This window comes from Phyllobates terribilis, unplaced genomic scaffold (assembly GCF_046119375.1).
Source record: "Phyllobates terribilis strain yellow unplaced genomic scaffold, ASM4611937v1 Scaffold_5__5_contigs__length_657084704, whole genome shotgun sequence".
Classification (NCBI taxonomy): domain Eukaryota; kingdom Metazoa; phylum Chordata; class Amphibia; order Anura; family Dendrobatidae; genus Phyllobates; species Phyllobates terribilis.
The window spans coordinates 96,491,196-96,513,836 of record NW_027362765.1 but is presented as its reverse complement, the minus strand read 5'-3'; the positions used below and the strand labels follow the sequence as shown (position 1 = coordinate 96,513,836).

At 38.9% G+C, this 22,641-nt stretch overlaps 1 protein-coding gene across 6 annotated transcripts in view; it reads left to right on the top strand.

Moving 5' to 3' along the window:
* The window catches only part of BAHCC1 (BAH domain and coiled-coil containing 1), a 132,497-nt gene that overhangs the window by 14,547 nt on the left and 95,309 nt on the right, over positions 1-22,641 (top strand). For 4 of the 6 annotated variants that reach the window (XM_073682573.1, XM_073682570.1, XM_073682567.1 and 1 more), the window contains exons 1-3: positions 4,726-4,865; positions 6,627-7,124; positions 16,237-16,480. In XM_073682573.1, coding sequence (XP_073538674.1) covers positions 16,327-16,480 — 154 coding nt within the window. In that variant the 5' untranslated portion in view covers positions 4,726-4,865; positions 6,627-7,124; positions 16,237-16,326. Of the gene's footprint in view, positions 1-4,725; positions 4,866-6,626; positions 7,125-16,236; positions 16,481-22,641 lie in introns of those variants that run through there. The other 2 variants (XM_073682568.1, XM_073682569.1) reach the window with 2 other exon arrangements.

Genomic DNA, 22,641 nt, shown 5'->3' with positions numbered 1-22,641 from the left:
AAAAAAAAGTGCAAGAGCCAAAAAAGGCCATGGTACGATTAATGGCACCCAATATAGAGTTTGCAACAAGGGACTAAATCAGACTATCCTATGATTAACTAGAAATTAGACTAACCTGTCCCCACTTTGTTAGCGCTCACATGACCTTAATAAGCCTATAAAAGGTGGCTCCGATACTTTTATTCCCAGTTTCTTATTCACAATGGCAAAGACACGAGAGCTGCTATTATCATCTAGCACAAGCAGTCTAATGAATATAAGGCTATCTCCAAAGACTGTGGCATCCCGGCATCAACCGTTCTAAATGTTGTCAATAAGTTTGCCAATAATGGAACGGTCTAGAACCTTCACTGATGTGGTGGTAAGAGCAAAATTGATGGGAGAACCCTACCACGGTTGGTCAAAATGTATTATGTAATGCTTATATAGCGCCATCATATTCCGCAGCGCTTTACATACGTTATCATCACTGTTCTCATTGGTGTTTACAATCTAAATCCCCTATCAGTATGCCATGGGAGTAAACTGGAGGAAACCCACTCAAAAACATACAAACTACTTGCAGACATTGTCCTTGGTGGGATAACCCAGGACCCCAGCGCTGCAAAGCAACAGTGCTAACCACTGAGCCACCTTGCTGTCCTAATTGTGGCAGAACCACATAAGGAATCCAAAGAACTAGACTAAGCTGTAGACATTTGGAGTAAGTTTCAACAAGTACCATACAATGCACAAGGGACAAGGGACAAAACAAGGCTTTACGAGCGAAGGCCAAAGAGGACCCTACTACTTAAATGGCATAAAAAGAAAAAAGAGTGAATAAACTCTGCCAAAAATTACATAGACAGACCACAATCCTTCTGGGAAAATGTTCTATGGACAGATTAAACCAAACTAGAGCTCAACCAGAGTTATGTTTATAGGTAATGAAATTAAGCCTATCAAGAAATGTTTACTATACCTACAGTGAAAAATTGTGGAGGATCCATAATGTTGGGGGTCTCCATTGCTGCCCTTGGGATGAGGTACCTTAATTATGTTAAAGGAGAAATAAAAATCAGAAAATTATCAGAGCATCTAAAAGCAAAATGTGCTCCCAAGTACCAAATTCACAAGAAGGGTTTTACAGTAGAAGAAAAAAATAATACACTAATATTGGGAGGAAGGAGAGCAAAAACAATGGACTATTTTTACACTGATCAATAATCAGTCCTGAGTTTGGGCCAATACAAAATCTTTATATAGACTTAAATTCTGCTATTGTGAAAAGAAACCTGGAATCATTCAAGAGTTGGAGAGAATCTTAGAGGAAGAAAGTAACAGCGGACAGGTGCAAGACCCTCACAGGGGGCTACAAAGTAAAAATAAATTGTAACCAAAGTTTGTGCTACCAAATATTGAGGAATCTAACCATGTTCATATACTGGGTCTCTAGTTCTCCTTTGAAATTATTGCATGTATGGTGACTTATTTGGACACGCTATTAAAATATTCCAATGAAGCATAGTTGTCATTCAGCCACTTATTTCTGAAGATAATGGCTTTTTTATAATATCAAGGCGGCCAATATTGGCGACCACAACTGTATATAAAGCACATTCTGGCTATTATATATGTAACATCCCATATCCAGTTGTGTAACTTGAAGCTCGTGGGCTCCAATGCAAAACCTCCAATCGGGCCCCCAATTATTGCAAGTCTTTAATAGCATTGTTCTTTTTATATAGACAAAACTGACTTTTTGAGCCTCCTAGGCTCCAGGGCCCTGGTGCGATTGCAACCCCTCCACCCATTGTATTTACACCCCTGCCTAGATCTCCTAGTAAAGGATCATATAGATTGGGTGGTACTAGTTGTATACAGCCTCCATGCTATACACTATGTTTAATCATTACATTAATACATTGTATCAGAACTTGTCTATTGCTGCTACATAACCCAACATTCCCATGGCCACTTTCTAGTCCTTTGTTCCCAGATGTTATCTGAACAGCAGAAATGTAAGTACCCCCACTCCCCATCAAGGCTACACAAGAAAATAAAGCAAAGGGGTTTTTTTTCGTTTGTTTTTAATATCCTTTATTGAAATGACACAACGTATCTGTATATTTTCACTTATTACATCATTACAAAAGTCATCATTTCTTCACACAGTTTACAAGGCTTGTATACAGCCCTCCTCCTCCTCCTCTTCCCTCTCCCTGGCAAGATTAACCCCTTGTGCTCTCCTTACATAAGGTTTGTACTCACTCCACAAGCTTGAGTGCCAAAATTCACACAATGTAACACTAGACATAGAATATTGCACTAGTCTCCAGGATTTTTACATAGCACCCAGCAAATCTCTATCCCTTTTTACTATGCAGCTATAACCTCTCAATCCCACCCCAGAGGGAACCAGAGGAAAGTAATTAAGCACTCAGTTACTCCCCCTAATGTTTACCTACAGTAGCCCCCCACTCCCTCACCCCATACCTGAATGGGAGACTCCTGAATGATCCTTAAGGTCTCTTCTCTGGGAGCAGGAAAGGGGAAAAGCATCCATAGTCCTTGCTTTGGCTTCTGTATATGCCATAGTAGTCCAATGCACACTTAATTTGAGGAAGGGGGTGCAAGCCCCCCCATTCTACACCCTCCATTGTAAAGTGCTCTCCCCATGCTTTCTATGCATAAGAGATACACACAAACCCCCCTGTGCTGCCCTGCATTATTTTTAGTCTTCTCTAATAGTAAATGCATCGTTTCCCTTTGAAGCCCTCACACTTTGCTCTCTTCTTGGCTCTGGGGCCATGGGGGTCTGCCTATGGAGAGGCGCCTTGAAACCGGCTCCAGCTTATCTCCTTTCATCGAACTGCTGGGGGAGTCTGGAAACTGCCAGGCCCAGTAATTGCTTTTTTCAGGCAGCCCAGTGCGGACTGGCCAACAGCCAATCAGCGCCTTGTTTACAATCGGTGATTGACGGCTGGCTGGCACCGGGCCAGCCAATCATAGACGTCTGGAAGGGGCGGGGGTAAGGGGGATGGATAAAAGAAGAAGGGGGGGGGGGGGGTTGGAAATGCAGACTGGGCAGTAACTCTTCACCTACCGGGAAAAAAAAATTCTCTAGGAATTCACCCTTTAAAACGTTTTTTTTCGCATTGAAGAACCGATAATTCTCTATAAAAAGACATTTTAAATAAGTATTAGTTTTTTTTCCCCAGTATCTGCTAAACTACAACTCCCAGCATGCCCTGACAAAAAAAAACCCCAAAACAAACAGATTCTCCACATGTCGTGGAAATTCTAGAAATTGATAACTAGCATTCTTAAAGTTGTAGTTCCACCAACCACTTGCTTGGGAAATGAATGGAGATCTGCCCCTCCCCCACTGTAAGGCCCCTTATTTAATAAATGTGATTGTGGGTTAGAAATGTCCATGTCTTTTTAGGCCTCCAGATTTTATAATGTAGTGGGGCCCCCAGAGTGTAGAGGGGCCCCCAGTTTTGCCTCTTGCATTGACATAATTGAATATTCCAGCATTCTCCTCCTGCCTGGAAATCCCCAGGGTCTATAATCTGCAGCTCTGATTCCCTAATCCACACTGACATGTATCAATAAACACCTCAGTCTGTCACTGGAGAAGAGTAACAAAATCCTAATAATCCCCCCCCCCTTCCTGCTAATAACCCTGAACCTACCCACAGACAGATATATGGACTCTGTATAATTGCAGGACTACTAGTCCCAGCAGATCCTTAATGACTGAGCATCTTGCATTATTCCTAAAACTTGTCCCTCAGTTGATTCCCACCTCCACAAATGTTCTGTTATTTGTAGTTTCACATCTCTTGAAAGTTGTAGTTCATTTCCAACTACCCCTTGTACTGGTCACTTAGGAGTTAACTCTCAGACATGTTCTGGAAGTTACAGTGTCAGTTTATCCTGGCTGTTGTAGTTCATTAAAAGTCGAGGTTCCAGAATTGCTGCAGCCCAGTCGTAGTCATCTTCCCCACAGATGGGAGTTGTAGTACTAGTTCCACAACTGCATACCTGTCTGCTGGAAGTCTCAGTACTGCCATTTCATGGCTCTCCAGGTAGTTCCCATTCCGCAGCTGACCCTCCTAGAAGTCTCCTGGTTGCTGGATTTCCTCAACTGCCCTAGGTCTCCTGGGAGTTGTGATTCTACATCCCTCCTGCCATTCTTAACCCATTCATTATCACGGTGAACGATTATACATGTCACCCATTTGACCTCACTCCATCAGACCCCGGTTGCTGACCCCTCTGATCTCCCAGCTCAGGGTTATGTGCGGTGGGTTAACCCTCCAGTTCCCGTTTCTGAGTGAGCCTGGCTCCTGTTGAGTGACACTCATCCATTTGAGTAGCACTTATTAAAGTTTCCTGCTTTTTTTTCCTCCACCTCTGCTCTTTTGATCCTCACCCCCACATAACCCCTTCCCCTGACCCTTTCCCCTCTGCTCCCCTTCCCCCATCCTCTGCACACTCCCCCATGCTTGAATTAGGCGCCTTTGTGGTGCAAGTCAGGCCTGCCCCCTCCAGACCCATGATTGGCAGCTCCGATCCCCCCCCTTTTTTCTACCTTTGATTGGCAGCTCCCTCCCCAAGTGCTTGATTGGCAGCTCCTATTCCCTGCATTATCCAATAGCGCCGCCTGTTTACGCCAGGAGAACTGCACGAGTTCCTTCTCCATCGGCCAATGAGATTGGCAGCAGCTCATTAGTATGCGAGAGAGGGGGGCTGCTTCAGAGAGGGGAGGGGGCGCTGCAGAGAGGCTCAGGCCGGAAGCACCCAGTCCAGTCACTGCATGCAGAGCCCGGGGAGAGTATTGCGCCCAGCCGCCTGCCCCTGCACCCACTGCACTCACAGTAAGTACCCACTCCTTCCTTCCAGCACCCTAGACGACAGATCGCTGCAATCATCCTGCCAGATCACCGACACTAGCGCACTTTTCTCATACAACCACCTATGTTACAAAATAAAAAAATACATATTTATTATCATTCTAAAAAAAAATCAGATCGTTTCTGAAAAACTATTATTCTTCCACGAGCTACAGATGGCAGCGATCGCATCGTACCACAGGACAAGACTCTTAAAAATATCCGTACTGAAAAATATATTTTACAACAACCATGACTGCAAAAATATTCCTAATCGATCCGATCTTCCATAAATACTCTCCCTACTAGAAGGACGCGATTTTACTATTGGAACGTCTGGATTTCACTTCCAAGTAGGTTGTCTTCTATAAGTAAATAATTTCCTATTTAGAAAGCTATAAAAAAAAATACAAAAACATACATAAAATAAAATAAAAAATCCAACCATACCTCCAGAGATTGCCATCAATAAGAAATGATTTCCTATTTAGACAAATTAAAATAAATAAATAAAAATATATATAAAAACTCCCAACTATTTCTCCAGAGATTGCCATCGATAAGAAATGATTTCCTATTTAGACAAATTAAAAATAGAAAAAATATAAAAAATACTAAATAAAATGTAAACATGAATGTTGCAGCAATCATAGAAGATCTTATGATCCAAATTGGAATCGATCATATTGTACAAGGTCTCGTTATATATTACATTATAACATTAATAAGGAGGTCATAAATATAATTTGATCGCATGGCAAGGATTTTTGTACAGATCAAATAGTAAAAAGGAAAAAAATAAAATAAACTATTTTTCATATGTGCCTAGAATGACGCTAAGTGGCTCTACAAAGAATAGCAAGGGTTAACCGAGCACAGATTGGGATAAATATTGAGCGCTGACGCTCAAATCCATACATTTCTGGCTTCTATATACAGAATCCCCCATATGTGACCGTCTTCAGGCCCCCCATCCGCGGAGCGTTGATGTTTTTGTTTATAATCCCAACGTTCCATTTTAGAACGTTGAGGTTTGTTTTGTTGTCACAAACATTAACCCGTTGTTTACTTGGTTTCTTTATTTTTTTTTTTTATTCCTAATCAATTGAATATAGCTTTTTTTCTCTCTCTTTATTTTTTTTTTGTTTTAAATCCCTGTTTCCATTCTGTGTGTCCCTGAGAATAAACAGAGCTGGATATATGGCACGGCCACAATAGCACTAGGGTAAAGGCAGGATGGGGGCGTGTTTTTTTAATTTTTTATATATATATATTTTTTATACTTAGTATTTCTGTACCTCAATGAACTATATACCTTCTGCTTTTTTTAACTTATCTCGAGTAGTTTAGGCTTGAATTAAACTAAATAGTGTTCTGCTCCCCCTCCCCTTCACAAAGGTAGCCTACTCGCCCCCCCCCCCCCTCTCCCCAATTGTTTAAATATCTCAATGCAATTCCTATACTTAACTCCTACAATGCAAAACAAATGACAACCACCAAAATAGAAAAAAATTCCATAGTGGTGTGTTTTTTATTTGTATATTCTTTATGTATAGTCTTGCTTTGAGATTTTTTTTTGCAAATTGAGTTCTAATTAAAAATATATATATATACTTCTACCTTTTTGGCACAAGGATTGTTTTCGATAATGGATACCGATGTGTTTTGTTGATTTCCTATGGTACCCATGGACTAAGGGTGCTAGGGATATTTTTTGAGGACTGGTTTTTGTTTTTCTGTTTTTAGTCTCCTGCCGACGGACTCCTCACAAAGGATGGATTCAGAGGGATCAATGATGTGTTATTGATAAAGTCCTGCAAAGGAAAGGAGAAATCTTTGTGGTCAAGGGTTGGAATTCTGCAAGAACCCTGGATTTTTGATATTCTTAAGGATACAGCTTCTGGTACACCCATGTCATTTTTCTATTCGGTAGTGGACGGCTGCAGTGTCTCAATCTACTCTGGTCTGAAGGAAAAACCTCCATTTGGATCTTTTACACTACACAGAAATAAATCTTTAAATTTTTTATTTTTTCTCCCAAAAAAACATTCATGTTTAATATTATTTGCCCATCTGCTTTTGGACCTGTAGACTAAAATAAAATCCAAACGCACCAATGTTACAGGGGACTAGTTTCTTCATCAGTCAAGAATTAATCTGCAAATGAAGGGAAGCTGGCACCATCTCAATCCACATCTGAAAGCAAGCAGGAATGTCTACTTTTTGGTGTCACTGCAAATTTAGGTACTCTCTGCGGATCTAACCTATTTGTATGAGTCTATCTATCTATCTATCTATCTATCTATCTATCTATCTTGAATTTTCTATATCTTTATATTATTCATCCACTATTCTAGAGTATTTCTTATTATTGTATTAAACCCTTTTATACTGTCTTTAGCAGACAGATTTTTCTTTTTTTTTTTTTTTTCTAGGAGCGGTTGACTGCTGGGAGAGCCCCAGCCATGATATGCTTGCAAGGAAGGGGGTGGGGGTGGGGGAGAGCTGATCTTTCAATACTCAGTAATTGCAAAGCAGGGGATTTTAAGGAAAACAGCAAGAACACAATAGATTAAGATTTCAGACCAAGGAGGGGTGGAGGAAAATCCTTTTGTAAAACAAAAGGGTGAAACTATTTTCTTTTTTTCTTTTTTTTTTTTTTTTTTAAATCCAAGTTGTACTTAATACAATATTTATGTGAATAGTGATTGGTTTGGTATGTATAGTAGGATAGTGGGACTTATCATGTTTTTAAGTATATGGATCTATAGAATTCTTTATGTGCACTATATGTATATAAAATAGGGTGTGGCTTTTATATTGTGATTTCTTTGTATAGTATGTAGTTGTTTTTTTTTAGGATGTATGAACTGTATGGTATAGTCGGTGTATGTAGTCTTATTTATATAGAACAGTGTGGGGGGTATTATTCTTTGTTTAATGTAAGTGTATATATAGTTTGATACTGTTTGGGTGTTGCATGTAAAGTATGGTGTGTGTGTGTATAGCAATATTTTTATTCAATAGTGTGCAGCTTTTATATTCTGATGACTGCAATATATGTTATATAGTACATGTGTGGCTGTACTATGATTCATGTACATAGTAGTATAGTAATGTATGTTATATGGTATGTGTGTGCATAAATTCTATATAGATTCACATGTGGGGTATAGTAATGTTTGCTTATTATTGTGTGTATGTGTATATATATATATATATATATATATATATATATATAATTTTATGCTCATGCTTCCTCATTTATAATAGTGAATACATTGTCACACTGTCCTACGATATACATATCCATTCATAGTACACATACTGTACTTTGTTAGATAATATCTGTATGTGTAGACATAGGTAGTGATCTCATATTGTGTGTGTGTGTGTGTGTGTGTGTGTATATATATATTATATATCTGTATTACATACACTATACTTTATATGTAATAAATAACTATATGTGTGTACCATTATATGCATGTACATATGTAGTGTTTGATCATTATTTTATGATTCTGGATTGTGTATATTTAGTATGTCTTTATGTATCATTGTGTAATATATTTAGAAGTGTGTGTGATCTAGTATGCACATTATATGTGTATTATATCTATATATGTTTTGTTTTTTTTTATATACAGCTACGTGCTATAATAAATGCCCTATGAGATAGACATATATATATATACATAATGACATTTTCATGGGTGCGCATCATAGTACAGACATACTATAATAAATACACAATTTAATACATAGATACTATAATACACAATCCACATGACTATTATAGTACAAACCTATGGATATCCTAATATAATAACCACACACAAATACATCATATAATAACCACACACCTCAAACTATATATACACCTAAAGTACACATCCAAATGATAATCCATTACACTATATCTCAATGTAATAGTGCAAACACCATGTAATAATCTCTGTACTATAATAATATAATGTCATCACTCCACAGTCCTCCTTCTATCCTAGCGCAGCCTGTGCACGTCTATGTATCTTCACACAGCATCTATGTGTTATTTTGCATTGACAATCCTGGTCTAGGGGAGACATACTCTCTTTATTTCCACTGTGCACTATTAAATATTAATACAATGCAGTTTGAGGATCCTACAGAGATTACATTCTCACTGACAGGGAAGTGTCACTTTAGATCAACTTGCACAATTACAAAGACACCCCTCCCCCCATCCTTTCCTTCTTTTTTTGCCCTTGATCTAGGTGGACCCTGTGATCTAGCAGGTAATAATCCGTATTATTAATGTAACTCACAGACCAAGCCATAATACATCTTGGGCTTCTATAAGAAGGTGTGGACTGAGTGCTGTCCTCAGATTTTTTTTTTCTTTCCTGCTAGTGCCAGGTCTCTCTAGAACTGGTGTGTTGGACCTATGTGTCTTTTTTGATGACTTCTTCTATAGCATACTATGATGTCTTCTGGTCCCTGTGCTGATAACAATGAATAATTACTGTACAACTCCTGTCATTGCATGGTCTTCTATTGTCTGATAGTCTCTTACCCTACTCACCTCCTGATACATTTACAGCAGGCTGACTGTACAAATGTATATCATTTCTTATATGTATATAATATAAAAAAATTAATTAATGCAAGGCAAATATGGTCAATCTATCCACTGCCATCACTACTGCACTGACTCCCCCATCCAGCTGTGAATAAAGCTTTGTCTTATCTGATTCCATTAATCCACAGCCTTGTTTTATCCCCTATATCTGAAAAGTAAAGGGGTAAAAAATGGCTTTGGCTTTCATTGATATGAAGTGACTGTATTGCAGGAGTATGGATACCATACCAATATATGAATTTTACCCCATAGATTGGGTTGATATTAGTATGCAGCTCCAGCATAAGGAGGGTTAATATGAAGCGTTCAATTTTGCGGGCGTTAGCTTTAGGTGGTCAGTGAATTTCATCCTTGGTTTTTGCATGGCAAGAAAATCTGTTAATGAGGTGCAATCAAATTTTTAGCTTTTTGCGCACACACATATATATATATATATATATATATATATATATATATATATATATATATATATATATATATATATATATATATATATATATATATATTGCCACCCCCATTCTCATCATTTTAATGTACATTGTAACATTACAGTAAACGTCTGATGAAAACCTTTATAAGGGTCTTATTCAGAAAGCAAAGAAGAGTATAATAGTAATATAGTAAAAATAAATAATAAATAATCAAAGTTATAATATAATAGTAAAAAAAAATAATCAAAGAAATAAAAATACCACTTTTATAGGAAAAATTGAGAAAATGCCGGTATGTATTCAGATGATAGAAAATGCCCTTTTAATTAGTCTAGTCTTAAAAAATAAAATAAAAAATCCCGAATGTAGTTTTTCAAATATTCCAGGATAATGCTGTTTATGATCCAATTTGTTGAAATAAAATATTTTTTGTTTGTTTTTATGTTATGATATTTATTGGTTGCATGTATATTTTTGTGTTCTCATTATAAATACAAAGGTCATCCTCTCTTATGTATCCAGGGTATATTTTCCCATTGCTCTTGCAATGATGTAAGTGGTAAGATTATAAAAATGAGTATTGGAAACAGCTGGATATGTCCCAGAAGTGCATTTTGGAGCAGTCCCACAGTCAGGCAGCCTGGAAGGAAGGAGAGGTGCAGGACTGGGTTATGGAGGCAGCCTGGTGAAATATTGCATAGAAACAGGGCAGTAATTGTTCTGTATCCCCTGACAAGTGGGCACTAATGGACAAATGGCACATAAATAAGAAGTGAGCTTGGAAACAGGACAACACCATGTAATGTATACAATATTTTCCATTCAGTCATCAGTTCTGTATTATTTGAGCACTTGGTTTGGGCTGTCATTGTGTCCATGTTCACTGTTGTCCTGGTGTCATCTTGTAAGGATGTGAGATTAGTGATTTAACATGGGAATGGAACATGATTATATATGTGTCATGTGTATAGGTATTTTTCTATTTTTTTTTTTCTCTTATGCCTATGTAATGGTTATTACATCTCGTTAGATTGTGATGACCCCAGTATTCCATTACATATTTATTTAATATTTAAAAATATTTGATGTCTTATTTGTTTAAAATATTTAATCTTGAGTCACTTTTATATATATATATATTTTTTAAAATGTTTCTAGTACTCAAGGCCTGTTTATTTTGTAAAAAAAAAAAAAAATTCTATTACTGAATTTTTAGGTGTTTTTTTTTATTTTTTTTTATTTAATGAACATTTTATATTTTATGCAGTAATATAGAAAAGCACTTTGGTTTTAGATTCGGGTATAATAAGAATACGCTATCCCCAACTCTATGTTCGTCTTGATGTATATCATACTGGTGGAGTGTTCCTCTTTTTTTCTACAGTTTTGTAATATTGCAGATGTATTGAATTTTGTAGATGCCAAAATATATATATTTTTAAATGAATTTCAGATTTACTGCATCCATGCTAGTCTTCCTAACCATGCTGGCCTCATGGGATACATTTATCCATTATGATCAATGAAGAACACTACATGTCCTATCAGCCCTGTCTATGTGGGTGGTGATGTGGACACGGCTTCCATTGTTTAGCTGTATATACAGCTTGGCTATAGGAATCTGGTAGGGCAGATTCTTTTTTTTTTTTTTTTTTTTTTAACAGGACTGATAACTCTGGTTTGGAAACCATTGATGGCCAATCTAATTGGTCAATGTGTGCTTTTTTTTTTTTTTGCTCAAATCTGCCCAACCAGTTGATCAGAGATTGGTTTAAATGGCCTCCATATGGTGGAACCTGATACAATTCCATAGATTTTCGCTATAATGATGAATTGACCACTGTGTGGCGCTATTCAATGACATTCTGTTCTGAAAAATGCCTATTTTATTTTCCCATTTTTACTCATTGGTTACTGATTAAAGTGGTGATTTTAGTTTTGTAAATATGTTATTTTCTCTCTTTATGCTAATCAGTGTTAGATCAGTTTGCTTTAAAGGGGCTTATCAACTTTTGTCAGTTCCTTTTTTTTTTTTTTTATAAATGGGTCCCCCTATTGTAAGCTTTGGTTTTCCCGCTGCTTTTGCACATAGCAATCTCCTGTATTCTTTGACCAGTAGCAAGTGTTTCATTTTCCTGCAGCGCCCCAACAGGAGAAATGAAGCATTACACAGTTCCCACCAAAATCAATAAGCTGTCCCTTCAATGTATGGATGTCGAGTCCTCCAAGTCTCTTTGTACTCCCTAAATGGGGCGGGGGGGGGGCTGGGGATCTCTTTCTATTAATGCATAATAAGTCCCATTGAATTTTTAGATGTTTTACCTGGATAAATTAAATAAAATGGCTGCAGCCTCCTGAAAACAAAAATCATATCTAGTAAAAAGTCAATATATTTATCTGTGGGGCACCACTAGGTAAAGAGTCCTGGGAAGTCCGCCAAGGCCTAAGCTTAAAGGGACACTAAACCTTTAGTCTATCTTATCTCTGTTTACTGTGTAGTTGAATGTTATCTGTTGGTACCTTGGATATGACAATTTTGGACTCTGGAAAGGTGGATTATTGTGTTCTTCAATGGAAAGTTCAGAAAAATGTGGCTTTTCAATGAAGTGACGTCATCATATACCTTAGATGCGGAGTTCCTAAACTACTTCCTGAGTATCTTTGGTTTTATAACCAATATGGTGTCACCCTTCCCTCCAGGCGCAATCCCCAATGGAGTACGATATCGTGTACTGAAGCTTAATACACAATACCGCCAGACTGTACAATTTCTCTTATAAGAAATTCTAAGCTTGTCTTATTTATGATTGCTGTTACCGATCTTTCTCGGGGGAACAAGGGTGGGATCAATCTCATATCACAACACTTTTATTAAGAAGTATCTGTTTTCCGTGGCAAATACCAGGACGGTGCTGATTTTTATTTATTTATTTTTATTTACTTATTTATTTTTTTGTTTTTGATCATTTTAACTTGCTTTTTTATTTTTTATTTTTTTAAGCCATCCATAAAAAGTGAAATCTTTTAGTGAAGGAAAAAATCTGAACACTTTGTATATTAGGAGCTTAAGGCACATTTATTTTGCTTCTTTTTAATGCTTTTGAAAAATCATTAATTTCAGCATCTTTTCGGTGCAGGATTTCTTTAATTTTGTAAAATTTTAAATAAGTTTTTTTTTTGTTTGTTTTGAAGTCTATGGGAACCAATTATACAAAAAATATTCAGAGGATGCCTCATTTTGATGAAGAAAAAAACTGTCCAAAATGCTATAGTAACACCTGATCTAAAAAAAGAAAATAATAAAAGTTTAAAAAAAAAAAAAAAAAAAACATGAAAAATATGCCAAAATACTGTGTGTGACTCAAGCCTAAAACCAATATTTGTACATTCAGTGAAAGCAAACCTTCCCCCACTCCTCTCTTCATCCAGGGAATAATAGAAAGGGAGAAAAAAAATCCAACATGTCTTGTCACCGTGGTCAAATGTGACATGTCTAATTGAATGAGGTTTTATTTGAGTTTTTTTCTTTTTTGTTAATTTTCAAATGACTTGGTGTAATCCAGTACACTTGGAGATTTGTGTCTTAATGAATATATATAATGAATATATTATTTTCTTAATGAATATATATAATTATTAAATCTATTAATATTTAGAAGAGATACCAACTTGACATGTGTCTCCAGGTTCCAGAACCAATGAATGGTCAAACAAGGTCTCCAAACTCTCTCTATTTTTGGCATGCCTGCTATAGCGAAACTATATGGTGGCTTGAAGGGTTTTACTTCTATAGATTGGCTTTGGACTCATGATCAGCTGATCACGTGGCTTGGGCTTTCAGCGTTAGTCAATAACCAACCTTTCTGACGATCACTTCTAGAAGGTTCTACCATCATCTACTAACTTTTTGATGGACTTTGGTGATTTTTTTTTAATCATTCCACCACTAAAGATGCCCATGCATCTTCAATATCTGTTGGTTAAATGCTTGAGTTGCCGACCACTTTTCCTCCCAATCCCCAATTTAATGGTGAGTGCGGTGTAAAATGATGCCAGACACCTCTGGTGGTGACATCTTCCCAAAAAAACAAAAAGATTGGGAGTTAAAATTCAACATGCTATTCCCTAACATCTGTTTGGGGAAGAGTCAGGAGACCACCATTAGATCATGAGACTGTGTAGCCAAAATTGTCGCGTTGAGATGATTTTTTACTTCTATATGGGGGAAGACTTTATCAATAATCTGATCAATCTTCCGCCACCCTCCTCCCCAAATATAGCATAAAGTGCACACAGTGGTAATAATACATGCTCCCCTAGAAAAATTAACTCAAAGTTTCGCATCAAGCTTTGTCAGGGGGCAGCAGATCATTTATTTAAAGTAGGGGCAGTCTTGGTGATTGCAATTTTGGGGTGTTCTTTTGTGTTCGAAATGGTCAATGATGGAAAACTTCTTTATGGGGAAAATCAAAAGTTGAGATTAAGCAGACGCCCTGAATTTAAGAAGCAAGGTAGTCTTTGTGTCTTCTGTCAAAACTACACTGGAAAATGTGGCTCTAACTGGACATGTGGTGTTTTCTGGAAATGTTAGAATATTGGGCTGTAAATCTTGGGGATAATATCTAAGGACTATATGAAAAGGATAAAGTCCAATTAGTTGTGTTTGTCACTATAAATAGATTCCATTGTTATAGACATCTCTTTCCAGCATGTACAGGGTTAATCCTCGATATTCATGCAAGATCTCCGTTTCCAGCTGCGTGTAACACCCACCGGCCCCTTCACATATCCGTGCTCCTGTAATTATTGCAATAATTAGTATAGTTAATGTGGATTACGTTTAAACTAATAATTGCAGTCCATATCATGAATGGGTCAGAGGTGACCGTCCTCTTGTAGCTTTCTTTTAATTGGAAGATTCAGCTTAAACATAGATAAAATTCCCCACTGTGAAATTTCACTTTTGTCTCCTTTCCAAACCTTATTCCACAATTTTTCGGGGATATGACGTTTAACTATGTCCGTGCTGGGCTGGAAGGATTGTAGCTTTTTGGTTGAAAATAAAATTCTGATTTAAAACTTTTTTTTTTTTTTTTTTTTAAGTTTTCACCATTGGGCCAAACCTTTTAGACCTCATGGCCTGAGGTTTCTAATCAGTGAAGAGTTAAAAAAAAAAAAAACATTTTTTTTTTATTTTTTTTTTTTATCTATTTCTTATATTACCAGAATTTTTTGATTGTTTAACCATTGTTATGCATTTTAGGTTTGTACTTTACTATAAAAAACAAAACTAGTGTTGATTTTAACTGCATTAGATTAAGATTTTCTAAAAATTCGTTTAGATATTTTTTTTTTCTGTATTGCCATCAGTATGTGTGAAGAAATGTATTAATTATAATTGAAGCTATATTCATATGAATACATGCTAAAATATATTTTTATTCTATCATTGTTTCTGACTTTAAATGTTGTTAGACTATAGGAGTGTAATAAGAATTTCTATTTATTATGTGTTTTATTTATTCATTTTTTATTTTATTTTTATTATATTTATTTTTATTTCTAAGGGGGAATGTGGGGCAAAAGGATAAATTTCCTCCTGGTGGTGTGTGTGGTGCGCTGCCTTGATGCTATACAGAGCACACTTGTTACATAAGTTAGCCAAGGCTGTAAATCAAGAAGCACCTATCTGTGGACACCAATGAATAAAAGTGTTTACCACACATGTTATAGAATGTCTATCCTAAAAATAAGCGATTGATTTTCTTCTACAATTTCTTGGCTCCTAAAAAAAAACGTGTTCATGCTGGGGACGGAAAGAATGGCATGCACTTGTTCTTTGCATTAAATGTCTGCACATTCCCATTAGTGACAGTCAGTTTTATGGTTCACATTACTAGCTGGAATAGTTCGGAGCCAGTCTTTGGGTCCTTAATCCTTAAACTGCATTTTTTGCCCTGGAGGTGGTCGATCTTTGATGTTTTTGATGTTCCTATCCCTACCACTATGAAAACATTAGGGGGGAATATATAACTTGGTGGCTTAGTATGGTCGCCTGCTTACAAACTAAAACCTAAAAAAATAAAAACAAATTAATGACCTGTCATTAAGGTATTGAGCAAGTTCCATTAGAGTTAATTGAAAATGTCTAAACGTTTTTTTGATGCCCGTCTCCAGTGCAGAGATACGACCTCTTGAAATTACAGGCCCAAAGCCTGAGGCTGCACTACTGAGACTATCTGATTACAACATATGTTTCTATCTAAATTTTTAATATCCTTTTTGTCTTTTTCTCCAATAGAGAATGATACCGGAGCTTCAAGAGGAGCCCGGCAACATTCCCGGGACTTCCCACTAAGCAGAGCTGTCCTTTATTTCGCCCCCTCCCGTGATGGACGGCCGGGAGTTTGTTCCTCCTCCTCATTTGAGTCACCGCGGAGCCGGCCGAATGAACCCACCTGCAGGCCACAGTGCGGTGCAGCACCCAGGACACTTCCAGGCCACCAAATACTTTTCCTCACCCCTCCCAATGGCAACCCACTCCGGTAAGTGCCTCCTGATTGCTAATTTACATTGTGTGACAGCGGAACAATTGCTCTGGTGAAACTGGGTCATTTCCACACCTAGATCTGAATCGCTAAGAGATTTTAAGGAATTCTTTATTGCTTTTGATAGCGGGGAAAGCTGGAAATAACTAAAGAGAGTCATGGCTGAAAATCGAGACAGGAAATATAGAAAAATGGGCACCATTGGATGATCGAGTTGAATGAATCGATATGCAGGGTCCTGATCCACCGGCCAGGTCAGCATTCCGTGGCCGCTGGATGGGAGCCCCATGAACTGCCTCCTACCTGCCGACATTCATTGCTCCTCTCTGGATTAGCTGACCTGGTACAGTGACATCACGTCAGGCTGGCTAGTCAACAGGATCTGTGAATGCCAGCAGTAAGAAGGAGGTTCGCCACCTTCATAGAATACTAATTTGGTCCTGTGAATTTATTCGCTCATCTCTATTGGATGTCTAATGTGTTTTGTGATGTCTTTGATTGGAAATGCCTGGTGGAAGAAAGATTGGACATGTTAGATTTCAATATGCCCGATCCTTTTTTTCTGGGAGGAGATTATCAGCTGCCAGAGGATTCTGGAACGTACATGTATATCAGGGATGTCAAACTCAAACACGCAGAGGGCCAAAATTAAAAAACGTGGACAAAGTCGCGGGCCAACCAGGATACAGTATAATGGAGTCCCCCATAGTCCTCCATACAGAATAATGGGCCCCGCATAGTCCTCCATACAGAATAATGGGTTCTACATACAGAATAATGGACCCCCCATATTCCTCCATACAGAATAATGGGTTCCCCATAGTCCTCCATACAGAATAATGTGCCCCCCCATAGTCCTCCATACAGAATAATGGGTCCTCCCTACAGAATAATGGGCCCCACATAGTCCTCCATACAGAATAATGGGCCCCACATAGTCCTCCATACAGAATAATGGCCCCACATAGGGGTGGCAGTTCTGGAGTCGCAGGCCAAATATAACCACCCTGCGGGTCAGATTTGGCCCACGGGCCAGAGTTTGACATGTGTGATATATATGGAAAAGTAGAAAGGAATAAGTGTTGGTTGAACATCTAAGGGTCTCCCGTGCACAGTCAACTGAACCCTCCCAATTTTACAGGGTTGGCCAATCATCTCATATGCAAGGGCACCTCCTGACTTAGTGAACGAGCGGGCAGACTCTATTAGGGATTTTTATTTCTGGATGAGAACCGCCCACTGGACTTTTTTCCCACAAAACCATATTTTAATCTATTGAGCAGAGAACATATTGAGTCCATTATCATCTGCCTCATTCATGATGTACACGAGTTATGTCCTCCACAAGCACACAATTATCTCTAACTCTGTGACTTTCCCCCCATTACTCAGGGGTGGGTCATTGGAGTCCAAGTTGATGGATGGTGCTAGTAAACTTGATAAAAATAATTGCATTCTTTTGATGTTGGCCAAACAGCCCATCTGACAGCAATCCTTGTCCCTGATTGCCCAGCAGCTTATTACTTGTGTAGTCCTCTTCCACAGGCTCGGATATGGTTTCCGACTTTTACATATGGTATATTTATCCTGACAACCTGGCTCAACGCAAATCATGTAAACAAATTTTCACTTGTATCAACAATTTATAAAAATGTTTAAAACTTACAAATGACTTAGGAATTATCAGGAAAGGGAAGCAAAATCTGCCTTCTGTAGCGTTGCCGAAGAATGTTTGCCTTGGTCATCTTTCTAAATTGCTTTTGGTGCCCTCCAACAACTTTTACTTCTAAATTTTCCCACTTTTTATTTTTTTCTTATTTTTTAAACTTTTTTAATATTTCCTCGACTTTTTCTAACTCCATATTGAAAATTTGAGATAATCACATATTGATAAAGCCAACCTTATAGAGTCTATGGGGAAGAAATTGTTATGTTCTGCTACCAGAGCTAAGGAAAGAGAGGAGATCTGTCCCTACGATAGAACTCAGCTGAATCCCTACGATGTAACAGGGAACCTGATCCTGCGATCAGACCTGCTAAAGTCCTAAGCTAGTCTGTACGGAGACCTATAGATGTGGGGAAGGAATCCCTACAAGTACTAAGGACTGGGAGGAATATGGGACACCTCCTAACAGAAATAGTAGCAGACAGACGAACAAACAAAATATATAGAACATAGAGGTCCGTAGACCAAGCAAACTAACAGAGTTAGATACAGAGCACAGGCTAGCTAGAAAGTAGTTATACAATGAAGTCCAGCAAAGCCAGAAGGGCGGAGCAGGATTAAATAGGCCAACAAGGTCATGTGACCAGCAAAGGAAAAAAAACCTAAGAGCAAGGTTCTAACAGTACCCCCCCTTCTAAGAGGATCCTCCGGATCCCCTAGGACCAGGCTTATCAGGAAATCTCCTGTGAAACGCTCTGATAAGTCTGGACGCGGAAACATCATCCGACCTCACCCAAGAGTTATCCTCGGGTCCGAAACCTTTCCAGGCCACAAGATACTGCAAACTACCTCTATACCGTCTAGAGTTAAGGATGCGAGAAATTTCATATTCCCCGTCCTCCACCACCGGAGGAACAGAGGCAGAGGCGTCACAATCCGATACAACAGCTTTTTTCAACAGAGACATGAAATACCGGATTAATTCTCCAGGAGGTAGGAACCTCCAACCTAACAGCAGATTGGTTGACAACCTGAAGCACCTTAAAGGGCCCTACAAACTTGGGACCCAATTTCTTAGAAGGAATCCTCAACCGCAGATTCCTAGAGGACAACCAAACCATGTCACCAACAGCGAACAAAACCTCCTGTCGTTTCCTATCAAAGTAGTCTTTAGATTTTCTGTTGGCCTCCTGAAGATTACCACGCACATCCGTCCAAACTCTCTCCAAATCACCGGAAAAATTCTCCTCCTCAGGCACGGCAGATCCCAACTTGGAGAACGACCCAAACGACGGATGTCTCCCAGAACAACAAAAAAAAGGCGAACAACCAGCAGAAGAAGATGTATGATTGTTCAGAGCAAATTCAGCAAGTGGCAGAAACTCAGACCACCCCTCTTGATTGTCTGCCACAAAACAACGCAAGAACTGCTCAACATCCTGTTTTTTCCTTTCTGTCTGGCCATTAGATTCAGGATGATATCCGGACGAGAACGACAAATGAACTCCCAACCTGACACAAAAGGCACGCCAAAAACGAGCCACGAACTGAGGACCCCTATCAGAAACAATGTCAGTAGGAACGCCATGAAGTCTGACAATTTCCTTGACAAAGGCCTTAGCGAGAGTTTTAGCGCAGGGCAGTTTGATGAAGGGAACCAAGTGACACATCTTGCTAAAACGGTCCACGACCACCCAGATGACAGTAAAACCCTCAGAGGGGGGAAGGTCAGTTATAAAGTCCATAGCCAAATGTGTCCAAGGAGCACTGGGAACCTCCAAAGGACAAAGCAACCCCGCAGCAGGAGTATGTGAGGACTTAGATCTAGCACATATAGTACATTGACGCACCCACTTAATGACTTCCTTCTGCCATCCAGGCCACCAAAAACTGCGACCCACCAGTCTCTTGGTCTCAGAGATTCCGGGATGACCTGCCAACCGAGATTCGTGACACTCAACAAACAAATCTCTCCTAAAGGTTCCAGGCACAAACAACCTCCCATGAGGAGTGTTAGATGGGGCATTCTCCTGTGCTTTAAGAATCTCCTCTTCCAAAACGGAGTCCAAAGCAGCTATCACAACACCTTCTTGTAAAATGTTCTCCTCTTTCTCAGCACCGACTATGGGAGAAAAACTGCGAGACAAGGCATCCGCCTTAACATTCTTAGTACCAGGGATGTAAGTAACGGAGAAATTAAACCGCGAGAAAAACAGTGCCCACCTAGCCTGACGGGCATTCAGGCGCTTGGCAGCATCAAGATATATCAGATTTTTATGATCCGTAAGAACCTGAACGGGAAATTCCGCACCTTCCAAGAAGTGGCGCCAGTGTTCAAATGCGAGTTTAATAGCCAATAATTCCCGATTACCAATATCGTAATTCAGTTCAGTCTCCGAAAATTTTTTTGAAAAAAAGGCACAGGGATGTAATCCATCCCCATTATCCTGAGACAATACTGCGCCAACCCCCACAGAGGAAGCATCAACCTCAACCAAAAACGGCTTAGTCACATCAGGCTGCATAAGGATGGGAGCAGAGGTGAACCTCTCCTTGAGATACACAAAAGCTTAAATGGCCTCAGAAGACCACTGAACCGCATCAGCACCTTTCCTGGTGAGATCGGTCAGAGGTTTGACAATACTAGAAAAATTTTTTATGAATTTTCTGTAATAATTGGCGAAACCTAAAAACCTCTGTATCGATTTCAAACCAATAGGCCTAGGCCATTCCTGTACAGCCTGAACCTTAACCGGATCCATCTCAAAACCTTCGCTGGAGATAATGTAACCCAAAAAACTAATTCTCTGTACAGCGAACTCACATTTCTCCAGCTTAGCAAAAAGTGAATTGTCCATTAATAACTGTAATACCTCACGTACGCTCCGCCAATGAGACTCCAGATCCGGCGAATAAATCAAAATGTCATCCAAATACACAACCACATTTTTGCCGATCAAAGGTCTAAGGATGTCATTAATAAGATTCTGAAAAAATGCAGGAGCATTAGTAAGACCAAAAGGCATAACCAGGTTCTCAAAATGACCCACAGGAGTGTTAAAAGCAGTCTTCCATTCGTCACCCTCCTTCATGCGCAACAGATTGTATGCCCCCTTAAGGTCAATTTTAGAGAACCACTTGGCCCCCATTAACTGGTTAAACAGATCAGGAATCAATGGCAGTGGGTAAGGATTGCGTACAGTAATTTTGTTAATCTCACGAAAATCCAGACAAGGACGTAAACCGCCGTCCTTTTTTTTTTTACAAAAAAAAATCCAACCGCCACAGGAGACTTAGAGGGCCTAATGTGACCGGCGGCCAAACTTGTCTGTATGTATTCCTCCAAAGCCTTCCTCTCAGGAATAGTAAGGTTAAATAAACGACTTTTAGGAAGAGTCGCTCCAGGGACAAATTCAATAGAACAATCATAGTCTCTATGGGGAGGCAAAACCTGCGATTCCTTCTCAGAAAAAAATCTCCAAAATCCTGAATAGGATCAGGCAATTCTCCCCTATCCAAAGCTGCAATACGCCCGTTACAACACTTGTCATAACATTTATGGCTCCAGGATTTAATTTCACTGGTAGACCAATCCAGTACAGGATTGTGAAATTTTAACCAGGGCAATCCCAATATTACTGGAGAAGGCAAGTTATTCAAAACTACCAAATCCAATTTCTCATGGTGAACACCATTAATAGTGAGAGGAAATTCACAGACCTTGAGAGTAATATTCTTCAAAGGGGAACCATCCACAGAAACCACAGCAATGGGGGATGATAAAGGTTCGGGTTTTAAATTGAGTCTTTCCAAGAATCCCCCATCAATAACATTCAGAGTAGACCCACAATCAACAAACACCCAAAATTCCATTAATTTTTCCTGAGCAATCGTGGAAGCAGCTAAAAATACACCCTTGGAATTTAAACAGGCAATACGGGCATGACTGACCATTTTTTTTTCTTTCTTCATACGAAGCTCACAGCCTTTAATCAAATGACCAGATTTTCCTCAATAGAAACACAAGCCTTCAGAAAATCTACGGTCTTTTTCTTGAGAGCGAGGTGCCACCGATCCAATCTCCATCGGTTCACCACTGTTAGTACACACATTCTCATAACCAGAAACTGACATAGCAGAGGATTTGCTCTCATTAACCCTTGCACGCAGTCTCCTATCCACCCATATAGCTAATTGCATAGCCTGTTGCAAATCTTCAGGTGTAGGATAAGCAATTAGCAGGTCTTTAACCCTTTCATTGAGCCCAGCAAGAAATAGACTTTTCAGAGCAGAATCGTTCCACCCTGTTTGAGTAGACCAACGACGGAAATGAGTACAATATTTTTCCACATTACCTGATCCCTGTTTCAAACGTCTCAACTCAGTCTCAGCTGATGTGACACGGTCAGGATCATCATATAATAGTCCCAAAGCAGAAAAAAAACTATCCACTGATCTGAAGCATGTATCACTAGGTTGCAAAGAAAAGGCC